This window comes from Biomphalaria glabrata, chromosome 7 (genome assembly GCF_947242115.1).
Source record: "Biomphalaria glabrata chromosome 7, xgBioGlab47.1, whole genome shotgun sequence".
Lineage (NCBI taxonomy): Eukaryota > Metazoa > Mollusca > Gastropoda > Planorbidae > Biomphalaria > Biomphalaria glabrata.
In genome coordinates this window covers 39,245,255-39,263,910 of record NC_074717.1, presented here as the reverse complement: position 1 = coordinate 39,263,910, position 18,656 = coordinate 39,245,255, and the positions used below count along the sequence as shown (strand labels likewise).

At 32.7% G+C, this 18,656-nt stretch overlaps 2 protein-coding genes and 2 long non-coding RNA genes across 4 annotated transcripts; 1 reads left to right on the top strand and 3 right to left on the bottom strand.

Moving 5' to 3' along the window:
- Positions 1–46: 46 nt before the first annotated feature.
- Positions 47–4,483, bottom strand: LOC106071407 (mpv17-like protein 2). Its single transcript, XM_013231496.2, has 2 exons — positions 3,334–4,483; positions 47–609 (listed from the first exon to the last, which is right to left on the bottom strand). The coding sequence occupies exons 1-2, from the start codon at positions 3,646–3,648 to the stop codon at positions 310–312; spliced, it is 615 nt and encodes a 204-aa protein (XP_013086950.2). The 5' UTR covers positions 3,649–4,483; the 3' UTR covers positions 47–309.
- Positions 4,484–6,585: 2,102 nt separating this feature from the next.
- On the bottom strand, positions 6,586–11,389 carry LOC106071406 (mpv17-like protein 2). Its single transcript, XM_013231494.2, has 2 exons — positions 10,476–11,389; positions 6,586–10,325 (listed from the first exon to the last, which is right to left on the bottom strand). Exons 1-2 carry the CDS (start codon positions 10,794–10,796, stop codon positions 9,981–9,983), a joined length of 666 nt encoding a protein of 221 aa, XP_013086948.2. The 5' UTR covers positions 10,797–11,389; the 3' UTR covers positions 6,586–9,980.
- A 76-nt stretch (positions 11,390–11,465) lies between these two features.
- On the top strand, positions 11,466–13,418 carry LOC129927388 (uncharacterized). Its single transcript, XR_008779005.1, has 2 exons — positions 11,466–11,701; positions 13,148–13,418. It is a non-coding gene; the product is annotated as an uncharacterized LOC129927388 (long non-coding RNA).
- Positions 13,419–13,568: 150 nt separating this feature from the next.
- On the bottom strand, positions 13,569–15,667 carry LOC129927387 (uncharacterized). Its single transcript, XR_008779004.1, has 3 exons — positions 15,498–15,667; positions 14,274–14,364; positions 13,569–14,157 (listed from the first exon to the last, which is right to left on the bottom strand). It is a non-coding gene; the product is annotated as an uncharacterized LOC129927387 (long non-coding RNA).
- Positions 15,668–18,656: the final 2,989 nt, after the last annotated feature.

Genomic DNA, 18,656 nt, shown 5'->3' with positions numbered 1-18,656 from the left:
ACATATAAAAGATTTAAACGATGATAAAATAATAAAACAACACCAGTTGAAAAAAACAACATTGTATTAAATATATATGTATAAATGTGATGTATACTATATAATATATTAGATACTTTATTAGAGATGTATATTAAAGATGACAAATTATTCTCAGTACTAACTACAATAATCCATACTACAAAAAAAAATTTAGTTTCAAACTAATTGATACACTTTTCTTTAGTTTTTTCTCAAAGGAAAGTTGACAACACTTTTTTTGTTTGTTTCTCAAAAGAAAGTTGACAACAATCAGGCTCCCGCCACTTCCTATTGTTCATCATTATCTTCTAAGTCGTACTTGTCATGGTCAAATCTCAAGTACGAATACAATGTGTCAGCAAGGAGCGAAACGCAGTTGTCATACAAGACTCTGTACTTGATGGGCACAAAATAAAAGTTGACCAATTGTGCCGGTGTCCAGATTGACATGTCTGTCATAAACATCAAACCTGCTGTTTTTTTAAACTGATTCTTCAATAGATCGAATCCTTGTCCCTCTATTATGCCAATGATGATAAGAAACATTGAAATAGAGTACGGGGAGAAGATGAACTGATCCATGCATACCTATTTTAAAACAAAATATTGAATTATTAATGTAATTTCATTTGAAAAACTGTTTGGTTCGATACTATAATGCTGACATCTATATCTCAATATTTATTTATAGGTCCATATAATAACAGTAATAACATTTATCCTTGAGGAAATTAGTCTTAGAAATTGTGCATTACACATAGCAGAAGAGCAAACGAATTATACGTTAGCACATATTAAATAGACATTCATGCCACAGTTTCACATCAGAAAGTTGAACAAAACAGTTCATGTGTCATTTTGTTGTGTGGTCGGTGTCAGATTTTTTTTCTTTTTTAATGTTTAAAATCTTTATACAGTAGCTTTTTAAAGAATGATTTTCTCCAATAGGTATTCAATTTCCGTTTGTGTTTTTTTTTTTTTTTGTTGGTTACCAATGATTTTAGGGATATCATTTAGGATTTGTTAGTTATACATGGCATATATGCGAGTTCGTAAGGGCCTCAATGCCTCCACTTAGTTTGAACACACCGGAGAAACAAAATGTTCAATATATTTTCCTGAGTTTAATGCTTTCAAATTCAAATAACAAATAATCCACAGTCATGATTGCCATGAACATACAATATAAAAATAAATCCCTTGTACAAAAGAATAATAATTGACTGACATATAATATAAGTATTGAATAAATAAAGCACAGAGTAGATAGGCCTACGCCTACTAATGATCAATAAATATCCACCCGAGAATACTGAACAATTATCTGGACCAATGACCCCGATATAGTATTCTCTTCAAGTTTCTATCTTGACCTTCTATCTAGTTCTAAATATTTCGAAATTACTTTTATTTACATCAAGGTTATCTAGATTGTTTAGTCTACCAATTAACAAGTTTATTCCCTTTCATATACACACGTTACGTATACAAAGAGACCCAATAACCTGGTCTGTCCTCATCTCGCGGCTTGCGCACTATATATAACTAGCTTTCTCTCCCCTGGGTTACATTCGAGGTGTGACAGTATGAAATAAATCACATAGAGGCCTATATACAAAACCTTGCTGGTCGTGCGGTATGCGCTCTGAACTATCGTTCGGTCGTCTCGATGGTCCAGGGTCCATACCCTGCTCGCTGCCGTCTCCCGTCGTCCTGCGGAAGGTTGGGACCAGAAAGAAGATAATCTTCAACTCTGAAGGAACATCAGAAAAATGTTAAAACCAAACATTTTGCCAAAAATATCCCTTAAAAATGTTTTGATTAAAACTTTAAATGTAGGCCTATCAAATTAGTACTCCTAATAAGTCGTTAGTGAAATGTAATTTGTAATAATGCTTTGATACCTAAAGAATGACTCGTTAGTCTGTTGTCACACCCAAATAAACCTACCATTCTACCCACTGTGTAGATGTGTAGATGAACCGAATCAAAACATAGTTGGATGAAAGAGGAATGGCTGCCTGGTCGTGCGGCTTGCGCGCTGGACTTTCATTCAGATTTATCGATGGCTCCGGGTTCAAACCCTGCCCGCTCCCATACCCCGTCGTCCTGCGGGAGGTTTGGACTAGGAAGTAATTATCTTCAGCTCTGAAGGAACATCCGAATCATGTAAAACATTTTACAAACAAAACATAAAACATTGCGCTAACCCTAAGTGACTTAAGTTCTACTTTAAAATATATATATATATATATATATAAACCACTAAATTTCAAGCTGGATTCTATGATAATATTACACATATATTGGCTACTTTATTGAGCTATTAGAAAGTGTGTACAATACTTCATTATTGCAAAGCTTTTAATGTTTCCCTAGTCCAAGATTCGACATTTTACAGCGACTCTCTCTCTCTCTCTCTCTCTGTATATATATATATAGCAGCTGGACATGGACATGGTCAGTGAGCATAAAGGAAGGGTCACGGGTTGCAGATGCCATACACTACAGAAGCAGAGAGAAGGGTGATAATGCAATGGCGCCTGGTGATTACATATGCCCAACCTGCGATCGCAGCTGTGTATCAAGGATTGGCCTCTTTAGTCACACAAGAAGTTGCAAAGGGAAAAGATCGTCTCTCGAGGCGTAAAATGCCACAGTATATATATATATATATATGAAGTGGGCCAAAATAAATACCTGCTGACTTTGATAGCCTCCCTTACCCCGAAAGTAAAAGCCAGGGCCGGCCTTAAGCGGCACCTTCGACGTGACAGAGGTCACGCCTTAACGCACATGACTCAAAAAGAATTTATTTTAGAGAAGAATTAGCGAAACATGTGCAAAATGTTATTGTTGAAGTACACACGCTTTTAGCTAAACTGCGTACTAAAAGGGCTACATAAAACACATAGACATAACTTACAAATAGTAAAACACATCCTACAAAAATACTCAGAAAGACACAAAGATAAAGGCACATTTCTTATTCCATTGCCTAGGACAAAGTCATACAAGTGCTTCTTCATCCCTAGTGTCATATATGGATCAAGGAATGGGGTTTCGGGATTCCAGACTTAGCAGAGTTTAAGTTTTTAATTTAGGGGCCTACATGTACATTTAAATAGTCATATTGATAACCTTAGGACGTTGGCCTAATTATCTTCTTTTGAAGGAACGTCTATACTTTATAAGATAAGAAAATTTTATACATAAAGTTAACAATTTTTAAAATTACCGTTATGCATTCCTTTAAAAAAAAAAAAAAGATGAAATTATTAGCAAGATTAATTCTGAACATAATGGGCATACCTTTATCATTATCGCTCGTAATGTTTTGCCAGGAACCAATTTCTCAAGGCCTATATACCAGTAATGAACACTGGGACCAAATGCAAGTCCTACAGCTGCTATTTTTACTGTTCTTTCGGAACTCCATATGCGACTGTTATCATTTTGTATTCTCTGGTAGTTTTGCTGTATCAGATCTCCAGCCACTGATACTACAGTGCTCAAGGCAGTATTGGTGTACAGTAAATAACGACTGGAGAATAACACTTTGGTAGCTTTTGTAAAATGACACCGTGTAGGACAAATAGTAGCACTTAATCTTTGAAATAGCCTCATGACTCGATTAAACCTAGATTAGCCGATCAAATAAGTTAGGCTACTATATTTTTTCATTTAAGTCTACCACTTCAGCTACAGGCTTAGGCCTAATTAAAAAAGACTGTCCAAATATTTTTTAAAAAATAACTTTCTTAGTGATGATATTGAGTCTTGACATTCAAAACGCGCTAAAGAAATATATAGATCTATATTGCCATATAAATAAGTTCATATCAAAATTATTATACTAGGGCCTGTACAGCAAGTCAGCAACACTAGATAAAACTAGCCTATATAACTAAATGATTTATTAGACCTATTATACTGTAGATACATGTCTCAATACAGAATTAAAAATATCTAATAATCTATTTTTCATACATATTTTAATTTAGATCTTTCTAATATTTAAAGGCTTAGTGATGCGCGTTCCTGTGTAGGCCTATGTATCATTTGTATGCATGTGCCAGTGCTTGGTCAACAGTGTTTTACAGAAAGTGTAGCCCAGAACTGACGTACAGTTCTAGATCTAGATCTGTTTAGTATTGAATCACACGTCTTAACTAGAGTAGAATATCTCTAGAGCTGATCTAAGTTTGGCATGCGAGGAAATGTATAGGCTTTTAGATCTAGATTCGATCCATAGAATCACTTTCTGCCAAGTTTTAAAACTTTAGGGAACCAAAACTTCCTAAAGGTCTTGCATCGGAAGTGCAATTTTGAGAAATACGTGTATATTTTTATACATAGATCAGTGTTTGATCTCCTTGGTTTCTCATAGTGTAGATATGATCTATTTAATAATTTAGTTCCATAATATGATTTAGTGGCATTCCTTGTAACAAGACAACTGACACGTTCAGGAAAGAGACAGATCCAAATGTGGATGACAAACCTACAAACCCGAGCATGTTAATTTAATGACGCTTATTCAAAGTCTAGGCCTAATATGCCCAGTAAGAAAATACAATGCTAAAATTTTTGCTTCATTTTGCATTGCAAAGAAACAAGAAACATAAAGGCCTAAAAAAAAAGTTTTTCTTCAAAAATCAATAGACCTATCTCCTTTATGAAGCCGATCATGATATTTAATGCTTAATTCAATTTTATTTCTTTATAGATTTTTATTTTGTCAGTGAAGTTCAATTTAGCAATCTTGACAATAGGCCTATTTAGTTAAATTGTAAAAATCTCCAATAGCGGTATTTTGAAAAATTATAACGGTGAAATCAGAATTTAATGTGCGCCAAAGATAAATTTCAAATATTAAATTTCTAGAAAAATTGTCAGAGCAGTTTCGAAATCCATCTTCAGGTTCCACACGTAAAGAATTTGCAAGTTAATACGAGGAATTGTAATTGTCTTCAAGTCCGAAGATTCAATTAGGTACTAGCAGGGCAAGTATAGGCCTTCTACACTAGTGCAGACTCAATTGTGACTTGCATATTTTGTCTCAACTGATCCAAAAACCGTTGCACTCCGGGATCTAGTTCTTTCGCCGTATGCGCCGGTATTCAGCGAGGTTTGAGTCTCAAATGTGTATCCCACCACTTTTTTTTTTACTTAAGTTCTCCAGCTTTCTCTTTCTTGCTAATGTAGTCGCCCTCTAAAAGAACAAAGGTGATAGAAGAACAATTACAAGGGAATTTCCCTCCTAAGTTGGCCAATTGTAGGCAGTCTTTGCCCAGTGACAGCCTACTAGCCAGGCTAGTCTACCCAGAATCCCAATGTAGCTTTCTCTCAGGAAAAGCCACAATTGACACGATGTTCTCACTCCATCAGCTGTAGGAGAAGTGCAGAGAACAAAGGATGACTGAACATTTGCGTTCATTGGCCCATTAAGGCCTTCGATCTAGTCAGCATAGCACGGCCTCTCTAAAAGTGTACCGTAAAAAGAAACAACGGAAAAGTGTGTTATGATTTGCATATGTCTTAGTTTCTTTTCCTTTTCATTAGAGCCAAAAAACCTTCGGGTAGGGCTATCCCACTGTTGGAAGTTCCCAAAGCACTACCCCAGACTCCAGCTGGTTAAGAGGGTGGGAGCGAGAACATTTTTTTTTGTCATCGAGGGTAACGTTATTAGTAAAAGTTTGAGAAATAAACCGGTATAAAAGTTTTGTTTGCGTGAGATTTGACAAAATATGCAGGTAGGCTATTTTTTTAAATACATAAATCGATATCGGCCTATATAGAGTAAATACTAAACAAGAATGCAGGGTTACAGATACCAGGAATAGAAGACAAATGAGTCTGTACTTTTACAAAACAATAATCAGGCTGGCAAAAAGGTGTAAATCCTTATTAATATGAAAAGACGAAAGCTGAGCAGGTTTGGTCATATTGTAAGACATGACTCACTATCAAGTCATTCTTCAAGATACAGTGGAGGGAGCATGAAGAAAATGTCCAAAAAAAAGCTGGCTGGAAAAAGTAAAGAATGGACCAGCATCTCTCTTGATATTCTGCTAACAACAGCTGCTGACCTAGAAAAGTGGAGGGATATTTTTACGCGAACTGTTACAGAGAAATAAAGTCAGGGACAGATGATGATGAAAAGTCCACACATATTGTAAACAGTACCAGGGTAGGCTACTAGGATGGCTGCCTGGTCGTGCGGTTTGCGCGCTGGACTGTCGTTCGGATTTATCGATTGTTCAAACCCTGCCCGCTCCCATCCCCCGTCGTCCTGCGGGAGGTTTGGACTAGGAAGTAAACTATCTTCAACTCTGAAGGAACATCCGAAACATATAAAACATTTTACATAACAGTACCAGGGTAGTTAACTCTGTGTTTCACACCCAATAAATGTAGGATATAAATATTGTTTATTACTTTTATTCAATTAGATTCTGTTTATATTTATGTCTATGGACAAGGAAACTTAGCCCCCCCCCCCCTTCACCCTCATAAAAAAAAAATCTGAATTCCATTTTAAATAATAAGTTCAACAAACACTTGCAGACTCAACCTAAATCATATTATTTATCAAGCAATAATGAAATGTACAAAAATTGCAAAAGAATGGAAGTTTATATCACAGCCTTCATGATAAATTCTGTTTATAAAAAATCACAAGGCACACCTATAAACTCTATTGTCTAAGATGAATAGGCCTAATTAGAATCTTGTTTACAATATAACCTCCTGCCAAATTATAGATTTACATCATAAAATTTTGTAATAGCATGGTGTGTGGTTTTGACTGTCATCCAGATAATACCAGGTTTGAACTCTACCTGCTGCCACCCCCCTGCAGTCCTGAGGGAGGTTTTCAAACCTGAAAAGTGCACCACAGTATAACAAAACAAAGAGAAATTTACATTTCATTGCAAACATGCACTTCCACTGTCACTATGGATAATGCTAATAATGCTATCAACATCATACAGTAACAGTCCTACTTTTAGTCACAAACGTACCTACATTTTGACTAAAATAATGCCATGTTCAGTATAACTCTTAAAAATCAAAACATTCAATAAAATACATACCAGTAACAATTATCTTAAAATTTACAACAAAACAGGTTTGTAAAAAAAAGACAATAATGCTCAAATAGTAAAGGGATGCACTCATCCTTATACCGGTTGACAAAAACAGCAAGTGTATTAATTAAATATGAACTTTTTGATGACAAGTACTCAAATTAAAATCCACCAAGAACTAATAATATTTAAAAGCCACTCTTTGGATCAAGACTCGTGTGATGGGACCTTGGTCTAGTGAACATAAATTATAGCCTTTTAACCACCTCATTATGTGAGTATTTAATTTAAACAAATAGTATTTATCTAAAGAGCTTCAATAATATTGTAATGGAAAACTAACTGCAATTGTTACTTTACATTATAATATTATGTCAAAATAAGGAAATATTTTCAAATACTGCTACTTGAACTACATTAAAGTAAAATTTTTGGTCATGTTACTTATCAAAAAAAAGTTCTGACAGTTAAAAACTCAACTATAAATATATAAAATAAAAAAATAGCTGGTTAATATTTTGTTAAAGTCCCCTTTCTTTCTGCAAAAAAAAAAGATGTAAAAGAAGAGTGTTTTTCTGAATCTACTTAGAAAACAAAATGGTTTTGTATTCTATTGAATAGAACTTTTTTTTTAAGAGCCTGAATAAAATTTCAATTATAACAAATAAATACTGAATGATGTTGAAGCAGCAATGTTTTTTGCAAAATACTTAATGATGTTGAAGTAGCAATGTTTTAACATTGAAATTAGTATTTAAAAAAAAATCAACTAAAATGTAGTAGACGTAAAAGGTACAATCATAAAAAAAAAATGAAGGAATAACTGACAATATAATAATTCATTTTTATAAAACGGCTATGAACGGCTACTTATGATTATTTTATATTTCGATTTGGCACTGTCATTTGCATTTAAAATAACAAATAAAATACAAACAAACCATCATTGTTTCTCTATCAATTATGTTACTGGTTCTTTTCTAAAATGAAAAAAAAAATCTTTCTACAGTAAACAAAGGTTACAAAAACAGTTTGTGTGGAGACACAAACTCAAAATCGTCCCCCAAAGTGGTCCACCCAGACAGGTTTCAATATTTTCAGAAAGAACATCAGAATGAAATTCTATCAAAGACAAATGACAGAGAAGAATGGAGAAAGAAGGTTATGTGGTGCCACAGCGGTCCACAGACCAAAGAATAGGTGGAAGTGAATGTAAAGTTAGATGTGAACCTGACCTAAGTAATGTCTTATAATGAATATATAATTGCTCTAATTGTTTTATAAAGGGACAATCTCTTATTCCTCAAGAAAAAAACATTTCCTTAAAAAAAAAAAAATCCTTTAGTCCAGTGATCTATTGCCACAGCCCAACGATGCAGTTCATGCAATAATATGAAAAACTACTTATTAATTGTTGTTTTAAATTATGTCCAACTTAGATGCATACTAAATAGATTTTTTCTCTTAAAAAAAAAGTAAACATTTTTTGTGTAAATGTAGTAGTTAGTATAACTTAAGTTACTTAACTTAGCAATACAAATGTAAACAAAATTTTTATTAACAAAAAAAATAAAACTGTTTGCATAAATGTGTAAAAAATATGGTAGATTGCTATCTCGAATCCCCTACTAAGGAGCCTCCCTTTTTGTTACTATTAATAGTGAATAGTTGTAAAAGTGGGGTATTTTTAAGAAAAAACTGCTTGCATAAGTGATTTAAAAAATTAGATTTTTCGCTTTCAGAAAAGAAAAAAAGTAGCCGTTGCATCAGAACTTTGAATGGTCTAAAATATCATGATATCAGATTTTCACTATCTTTTCTAGTTTACCAGATCTAAACGAGACGGACAGACATTCCACAAAAAACTAATAGCGGCTTTTCCCCTTTCAGGGGCCGCTAAAAAACTGATGCTCCTCAAGATGTACAATATTCGTATTTCATTATTCTATTTCACTGGGAGGTAGTCTATTTGTGTGGTATGCCTCCAGACTAGGACTGTCATTACTATGGTCCTAAATTTGAACATTGCCTGCTTCCATCCCCTACCAAATAATAAAATAAAACAAATAAATACATAAAATTTTAAATTTCTATTATCGGTACAGGTATGTATGTAATCTTATGAGCCAAATGTTGTTTTTTTTTAGTTTTCTAATTCATATAATATGTAAATGCTTAAAATGTTATCATGTATTATTTAAGTACTGTCCTCATTTAATGTTAGTGAAAAGGCCTTGGCTATGTTTTATCATGCTCACATAGAATCTGCAATATTTTAAGTTGTAATATCACTGCCTAGTATGGCAATTTGAACATGACAAATAAACTTCATAGAATCCTAAATTCTGCTGGCAATGAAATCATTAAAAAGAACCTGATATAAACTTTTCGCATGTAAATTATGAGTGAGTCTTGTGTGAATGTATATTTTGGTTTTCTATATTTATAATGTTTTGTTTGGTGTAATGCTCAAATTGTAAGACTAATTTCCTTTATTAATATTTTTAATAAATGTATAAAATTAAATCAATTAAGTAGGGCCATTTGCACCTTAAGCTCATAAATGTACAAATATAAAAAAATATATATAAATGAATGTTGAAAATCTTATTGAATAAACAATAGGGAACAGAACTTAAATATTTTACACCACCAGGTCTTCAAAGTAACATTGTTTGTCTTGGAGGTCAAAAGTTTTGACGAAATTATAACTATCATTTTAAAAAGACACTCATAAAATTCATACAATAAAAAAAAAGACAATTATACAACTTATGAATGAAAAATTCTACAAGACAGTGGAATGATTGAGATGCTTATCAATACCCTTTAAACAAAACTTATATAATATATTTTATTCAAACGTTAAGATAAAGAAGACTGAACATTAAAACCCTTTACTTTATGTCTGTGAGATTGTGATTCTCTTTCTCCATGAGTTGTTTTATGTTCAAATCTCAAGTATGAATAAAAAACGTCCACTACAAGAGAGACAGAATTATCATACAAAACTCTATATTTCGTAGGCACAAAATAAAAATTAATAGCTTGGGCTGGGGTCCAGATAACCATATCTGTTAGAAACATAAGAACTCCTGTCTCTCTAAACTCTTCTTTTAGTAGATCTAATCCTTGCCTTTCTAACAGGCCAACCACTGTTAGAAAAATTGAAATGCAGAATGGCGAAAACAGAAACTGATCAAGGCATATCTGTAAAAAAAAATTTTTTTATTTATATTATTAAGTAATTATATTTAACTTAAGTTGTCTATTTAATTATTAGCACATAATAAAAGTAGAACTATCAGCAAAGTAAACATTTCCAATTGAAACACATGATATTTATAGTACAATACCTACCTTGGTAATTAGTGCTTTGACTGAACGACCTGGTAATACTTTTTCTAGAAAAATATACCAGAAATGAATGCAAGGTCCAAATATAAGTCCAGCTGTAGCCATTTTGCCTGATCTTTTAGGATCCCATCTACGGTTTTCGTCATTCATCAACCGTTGATAATTTTGCTGTATCAAGTCCCCTGTAACTGCTGTTATTATTCCAAAACTAGTATTGGTGTAAAGTAGAAAACGTCTTGAAAACAGAGATTTACCTTTATGGAGATGTCTTATTTTGAAAGCAACTTTGCTTAGATGAGATATAGCTCTATTGAAGGTACTCATTTTTGTATTTATAATTAATACATTACAATTACAGAAGTTTCTTCAAAGAAGGCAATTTCATCCTCTGCATATCTATTTTATTTTTCTGCAACTTAAAAGTTATACTGTGAAATCTATAGGTTATAGGTTTAGATCAAATGTAGATCTATATAATACATTAATTCAATCATATTATGACTATGATTATGATATTATTTATCCTCCAATTAATTTCAATTATAGATATTTTGTATGGCTTCAGTCTAGATTCTATATTCTTAATTAAAGACGTTAGAACTAAGTCTCAGAAGACACTCATCTCAATAATGACAATCCTCGTTACAATCTGTAACATCATTATGGGCAGGTGATCACTGATGGCAACCCTGATCTGAGTGATCATGCCTGATCATAATTGGCAGTGATGCGATGGTCCGGATTGTGTGATAAATTTGTGAGGGATCATAATCTGAATAATCATCATTCATTGAGTCTGACACTTGTTACGACTTGTATAATTGTCAAGATATTCGATTTCAGATCTCACCATCTCCATGATCCTAGATCTATATAGTTCGTACCGGTAGCCAACTAGAGTTGATATACTAGATAGATGAGATGAAGGTGTCTAGGTCTGTTCTCTAATATGACTATTACTATATCACAGATCTAAACTCTTCAAAATGGAGAATGGACCTCATTCACCAATCGTAAACAAACACCCCTCAAGTCACGTGACAACCATCAGCTTAATCTAGACACCAACATGGAATCTATTGTTAGAAAACCACTCTTGCTTGTAAATTTTACTTTTATTAACTTGTTAGAATATTGCGATGTTATAAATGCAGCATATGCATGTGAAAATGATTACAGACACGTCATTTAATTACAATGTTACTGGAGTGATTAGCTACAATGGAAAGGTAAGCTCTTTTTAAATTACCATAGAATCTATGACTATCTTTATCTTACTTAGTTACTATCTACTGTATAGACTATAGATCTATGATCTGTCTAGATTAGTCAATCTACTTAATTAAAGTCTAGATCTAGTACTTATTCAAAACTTATTGACTTATTTAAATGATTAGTTAGGCCTACTAGATCTAGAATAGATTACCAGGCACTATTATGACTAGATCTAGTCTAGATTAATCTAGAATCTAGATCTACTAGACTCTTACTACTTTTAGATCTAGACTAGTCTAGATAGAAATTCTAGAATTTAGTAACTATCTAGATTCTAGATCTACTTAGCTCTATCTAATCTAGATTTTTTTTTAGATAGATATACATTTATACATCTAAATCTAGATCTTGCTGTAGACTCTCGTACTCTAGACTGACTTAGACTCACAAGATTAACTTAAGTTGATAGATCAAACTTAGAACATCTAGATCTAGATTTAGATTCTAGATCTAGATCTAAACTAGTAAAAAAAAAAAACAACAACTAGATCTCTAATAGTCTCTAAACTCTAAATCTATAATATTATAATTTTAACCTAGACCTAGATCTGGTCCTGTGAATTGATTTTTGAAAATTTAGAAATGTTGAAAATGTATGATTATAGATGTACTAATTTATTAATTATGTGATAGATCTACATTATAAATAATAACATATAGATTATAAATTTAGCTAGTAATATAGTCTCTAGATCTACCTGGATCTAGATTACTTTGAGATATAGAATTATAAGCCTATGCTATGTAATTCTTTATTGTAGTTAAGACCTTCTTCACTAGATCTAGCTAGATATATATGTTTTTTATATATAGATCTATACTTATAGTCCTAGTCTAGAGCAGTGTTTCCCAAACCTTTTCCTTCAAAATGGAACACTTCGCACACTATGAGTATTTAGCGGAAAACTTTTCTTATTTTTTTAAAAAGATTTATTCACATGGTAGCCTACTAATTAATTATTCCAGTAGTTCATGGAACACTTATTCAGGCGTAAGGTTCTACGGAACACATTTTGAGAAACACTTGTCTATAGTGATTCTAGAGATTATTTCTGGAATAAGGCTAGGTCTAGAATTCAATATAGCATTTACTTATCACCTAGAATAGAGTGACAAGATTTATAATGTAATTAACACAATTTAAGTGATGAACATTGTAGGATCCAATATAATTCTAAACTGATAAATCTAGATGTCTACTACATTTTATCTACATTATAGATTTAGTTTAAATTAGAAATATATTCAGAAGCAGTGCAAGAGGTATGCGAAGTGGGCAGAATCTACAACCTGTGCGTGGGGGGTTTATAAAATTAGTCTACACCTATTAATTTTAAAACATTTAATGCATTAATATATGTATTTATTAATTTAAAAAAAAAATATATTTATTCTTTCAGGTCATTGAAGGAGAGTGTCAGTGTGCAGGGGGTTGCAAGCCTGCCTGTTGTAAACATCTTTTTGGTCTTCTGTCTGCTCTAGAAGACTATAGCAGAAAAGAAATGTATGCAGCACCAACAGACAAAATTCAGACATGGCATCAACCCGCCTCAGAAAACGAAGGATAGTTTTAGCTGTGATAAGACTGGTCTACAAAATTTTGATACCAGTGTTTCAATGTCTGCTTTGGCTGCCTTACCTCAGAACACTCCTATATTTTCAGTTTTACAAGCGGATCCTAAAAGATTAACCTCTGACATTGTCTTCTATGACAGAACTATACCATTACCATCTATATTTTTTTAGCTTTGTGATGTTTGCAATTCATTATGTAGTTCATTTAAATAGATATGATACATTGTCATAGCAAAATAAAGTCTTTGTTTCTTTATAAGTGTATTATTTTATTGAATGATGTGAAAAGTATATTGTACACAAGGAAGCTGATATTATTACTAAAAATATATACATATATACAAATTTTAAACATGAAATAAACAAGCTTATATTAATAAAATGTGCACACCAATTATTTCAAGTTGCCAGAGAAAAATTGATAAGTCAAAACAAACCAAAGTAACAACATTGTAAGAGGAAAACTATATAAATAAGGAAGTAATATTTAATATTTTTGGGCACTGATCTGTAGAAGTACATAATAAAAAAGTTTATATTAATAAATATTAATAAAATATATACACACCAATTTTAAATTTAAATGTTGCTAAAATTCATAATTCATAACAATAATTTGTCTTCTAAACAGCTACTTAAACAAAAAAAGTTATCTCCTTTTAGTTTCAAAGAGTCATAACACAATTTCAACTGAGCAACTTCTTCCAGAAGGCTAGCATTGCCTGGTTCCAAAGTATTTACCCTCATTAGAAGATTTGTAATAAAGTCTTCATTAGTTTGCGCAGTGACATCTCTAGTCTTCTCAATGGTGGTGTCCTGGGGTAAAAGAGGTTGTCTAAAAGGAAACAAAATATATTTAAGTGTACAGTCAAACATGATCATCATAAAAATATTTACAATTAAGATAAAAAAATGTAAAACATAATTACTTAGATATTTCAAAACATTTACCTAAATTCATATTTGGTCTTTTTTCGGCTTGGTGTACTTTTGGAAAAAGAAAACTTGGTCGGCACAGCACCAGGCTTTAGAAGTCTGCGATCTAAATGGAATATATAATAATATAATGTATATTAGTTATAAAACAAAATTTATTTTTTTTCAAAATAATCTACATGTTTGTTTGTAAAATGTTTTACTTAATTCGGATGTTCCTTCAGAGTTGAAGATAATTACTTCCTAGTCCAAACCTCCCGCAGGACGACGGGGGATGGGAGCGGGCAGGGTTTGAACCCTGGACCATCGATAAGTCCGAACGATAGTCCAGCGCTCAAACCGCACGACCAGGCAGCCATCCTAGACCTATAGATCTATATACCATCTGAAAATAAGCCATATAAACCTAATAATACATATGAATAGGGAGGCCTACTGATTAAATATTAACATTAGATCCACTATTTTTTTCCTACTTGTAGGAATCTAAGTTGATATTAAATATACTACTACCGTACTAGATTGTAACTAGATCAGAATTTAGCAAATATTAATAGTAATAATAATAGGCTGTTTAGTATTATTTAAAGTCGAATCAACGCTAATAGAATTCTATAGTCTATATCTTATTCTATAGATTGACTAGATCCATCTAGTTACTAGTAGATCTACTTCTACTAATTTCTAGTCTAGTCACTAATGACACTACATCTAGTCTAATCTAGAAATATGAAATATTCTATCTAGACTAGTTGTTTTATTATTTACATGCTCTTTAAATTTAATTTATAAACTTTGAATAATAATCAGATTTAAAAATCTAGGTCTAGATCTAATTCTGATTGTAAATTTAATAGAATTAGAATATAAAAAATATAGATCTAGAGTTCTAGAGTATTCTAGAAGAGTCTAGAATAGTAGAATAGGTCTACAGATTCAGATTATAGTTTTATACAGTATAGATTTGAGTAGATCTAGAATAATGTAGATTACTAGATCTAATTAATATTTTAAACTATTTTGTCTAGATCTAGATTCTCTAGACTTATCTAGATCTAGTCAATCTAGATTCTTATCATCTAGATCTAGGCCATTTTTTTCTAGGCCTACTTGTCAAAGACTTAAATATCATCGTATTACTACTACTACTATTATATTAGTATAATACTTCTAGATCTAGAATATAAATATAGATTAGATCTAGATTCTATAGATTATAGATCTATTCTATCTACTTACTTGTAAAAGGCTGGTAAATAAAACAGTCCTCCTCAAAATGCTCTGAACATATTACAGAGTGTACACTTGCAGTGAAGTTTTTTCGTTTCAGTTTGACAACCCATTCTTTACATAGCTTTGGATTGTTCACAGGAAAACGATGAAAACCTTTTTTTTTTTCCTTTCTTTTTTATGTTTATAATTATTAGTTAATTAGTCAAATGCAACGCATTGCTTCCCCATCTTTCCAGTACTAATCTATACTATTCTATACACACAAGTGAATAGTTGATGGTTGTCACGTGACCGTACGTTTCGGTGAATGAGGCCCATTGGTTTAGTAGTTACTTCCCGTAGTTGAAGCCAATTTGTTTGTTTTCCCATTTGGAACTTTATGCACAATAATTATAAAGACAAGTCTTTAACATAGACTGCGAGACAATAATAAAGGAGTAATAATTAAAATGGCTCAAAACAAAAGGTGTTATTGAAATTTTGAGATTTAAATTAACGTAACTTTGTTTAGAAGCCTTTACAAAAAAAAAATATTTACAGGCTTAGAATAGTACCTAACTACAGTTCCATCTTCTTATCTTATATAATACAGACGTAACTTCAAAAGGGAAGATTATTATTATACGTCCTACGCGTCATGCATATTAACCAATGACTTAAATTCTGCCAAGTCACTGGTTTTCGTGGCTAGCTCAGGAAACCCATTCCATGCTCTAATACAGTGATTCCCAAAGTGGTCTAAATAGACCCCCAGGGGTCTACGAAGACTTCCAAGGGGTCTACGAAAGTGAAAAAATAAATTGGGGGTCCATGAGATGTCCACGGGGGTCTACGATAATAAATTACATTTAATCAGGTTGCGACTTTAATTTTCACATCCCACTAATGTAATTATTTATTAAACTTATCTATGATTTGTACCTTAGTTAATCCTTTAAATATGTATCATGCTATTCAAACGAAAAATTGTAGCATTTCATTTCAATACTTATTTCACTAGCTTAATTTTGTCTCCATGTAACTAATGTTTAACAAAAACAAAGATTGTACAGCGTTGATTGTTTAAAATTGGGATTCATTCTTTCCTTGTCAAATAAGCGGTTTTATGACGATATGAAACCAATTACGCTGGATGATCGTTTGAGACGATGCCACCCTGACAAAATAGATAAATTAAGGTTTGAAAAACTTTCGAACACTCAAAGATAAAGTTCAGAATAGACCCACGAAATGCCTCTTCGACATCAGATAGAGAAGATGATGGTTTGTAGGCGACTTACAATATCTCTTTACTTATAGCAAAAACCGGTTATCAGCCGTTGAAGTTTTAAAAACTGTTTTACACAAACCTACATCTGATATTATTAAAACAATTTCTTTAAGCAACAATACAGTTCAATGGCACATTGGTGGCATGAGTTATAAAATTGAAGGCTTCTTATGTAATTCTTTGTAAACGACATACATTCAGTGTTTTAGATCAGTGGTATCACAGGCTCTGAAAGAATGTAATATTGTGTGTTGGATGATTACATCATAGAACAACAAATTCCTATATGAAACTTAATATCCATAGCAACGGATAATAGACGTGCAAAAAAGACATTTCCAGTGTGTTTTGGTGATTCCAGTAAAAAATATTAATTGTTATTTTAATTGGTTTAAATTTGAATTTTATGAATAAAAAAAGATAAATCTCTATTTTTCATTCTTACACTCACTACTGATAGACATTAGTTTTAAAAAATGGGGTTGATGAATTTGCAAAAGTGCAAATATAAGTTAAGCAGGGGGCAGTGGCGTAGCATCCATGGCGCGAAGGTGTTCAATGAACCCTGGCCCACAAGCAATAGGGGCCCAACAGCTGTCGCGTAGCAGCCATAGCGCGAAGGAGCTCATTACGCTTGGGCCCATGGCTCAAGGCCAGTTGGGGCCCACATTAGAACTTAAAAACAACATTTGTTTGTTCATTTGAAACACTTTTAAGTCGTTTAACTCTGTTAAGAAGTAAAAACATTGACTTTTAAGACATTATTACTTATATGCAGTCCTAACTGAATCAAATGTTATGACGTAATTACTTTTTTTAAGAAAAAGGTACGATCTTTACATTGGAATGTCTTGACATTTAGTTTTTCTCATTTTTTTGTCACACACTAAATTTGTCTTATTGGCTGGAGATGAGCCCATCAAGATGTTCTTGAACCCGGAGTACTAGTGTGATATTTACTTGTGTAGCAGGCAGTGGTTACGTCCTATAGTCCTAGCAGTACTGGTGTGATATTTACTTGTGTAGCAGGCAGTGGTTACGTCCTATAGTCCTAGCAGTACTGGTGTGATATTTATTTGTGTAGCAGGCAGTGGTTACGTCCTATAGTCCTAGCAGTAATGGTGTGATATTTACTTATGTAACAGGCAGTGGTTACGTCGTATACATCTGGCCATCACCTAAATTAAAATTTAACTTAACACTAATAGTCCAATATTTAAACTACATGCTTACATATTACTTCCTAATGTGTCTTAAAACGAATAGATATTAATTAATAATATCGTTTTATCCCGTGCTTTTAAGAATGTGCACTTATAATACTGTCTCTAATTCAGTCACAAGAAGCACTGGCACTTGATTTCCAAAATCATTTCGGTCCAACACCAAGCCGTGTTTATTCCATCTCTCATTTAGCTCGAGCCTGTCACACAAGTCCTGGGTTGTATCCCCATACTAAATGAAATATACATGTTAAATGTTTTCTTGGAGGTTCAGCGAGTGCCTAGGCCTATTTAAATTATTCCGATAGCGGATTCCAGCGGTGGTTGATTTTGAAACCAATACGATGCCAATGCCCATGCATTCTCATCGTATGACCTCAAAACCATCAATTCAAAGTTTGTTAGTTTCTTTGTTTTCTTGCGGTGGTTGATTTTGAAACCAATACGATGCCAATGCCCACACATTCTCATCGTATGACCTTAAAACCGTCCATTCGAATAACTTATTTTCTAAAAAAGGTACGATTTTTACATTGGAATGTCTTTGCATTTAGATTACTCATTTTTGTCACACACCAAATTTGTCTTATTGGCTGGAAGGGGCCCACCAAAATGTTCTTGAACCCGGGCCCACCAAGATGTTCTTGAACCCGGGCCCACGGGTACCTTGCT

What these genes read in the sequence shown, in the direction of transcription:
- LOC106071407 (XM_013231496.2), bottom strand. Translation starts at nt 3,648, where the DNA reads ATGAGGCTATTTCAAAGATTAAGTGCTACTATTTGTCCTACACGGTGT. An exon ending in TACGAGCGATAATGATAAAG is followed by an intron (nt 610 to 3,333) that starts GTATGCCCATTA and finishes GTTTTAAAATAG; the next exon opens with GTATGCATGGATCAGTTCAT.
- LOC106071406 (XM_013231494.2), bottom strand. Translation starts at nt 10,796, where the DNA reads ATGAGTACCTTCAATAGAGCTATATCTCATCTAAGCAAAGTTGCTTTC. An exon ending in TCAAAGCACTAATTACCAAG is followed by an intron (nt 10,326 to 10,475) that starts GTAGGTATTGTA and finishes TTTTTTTTACAG; the next exon opens with ATATGCCTTGATCAGTTTCT.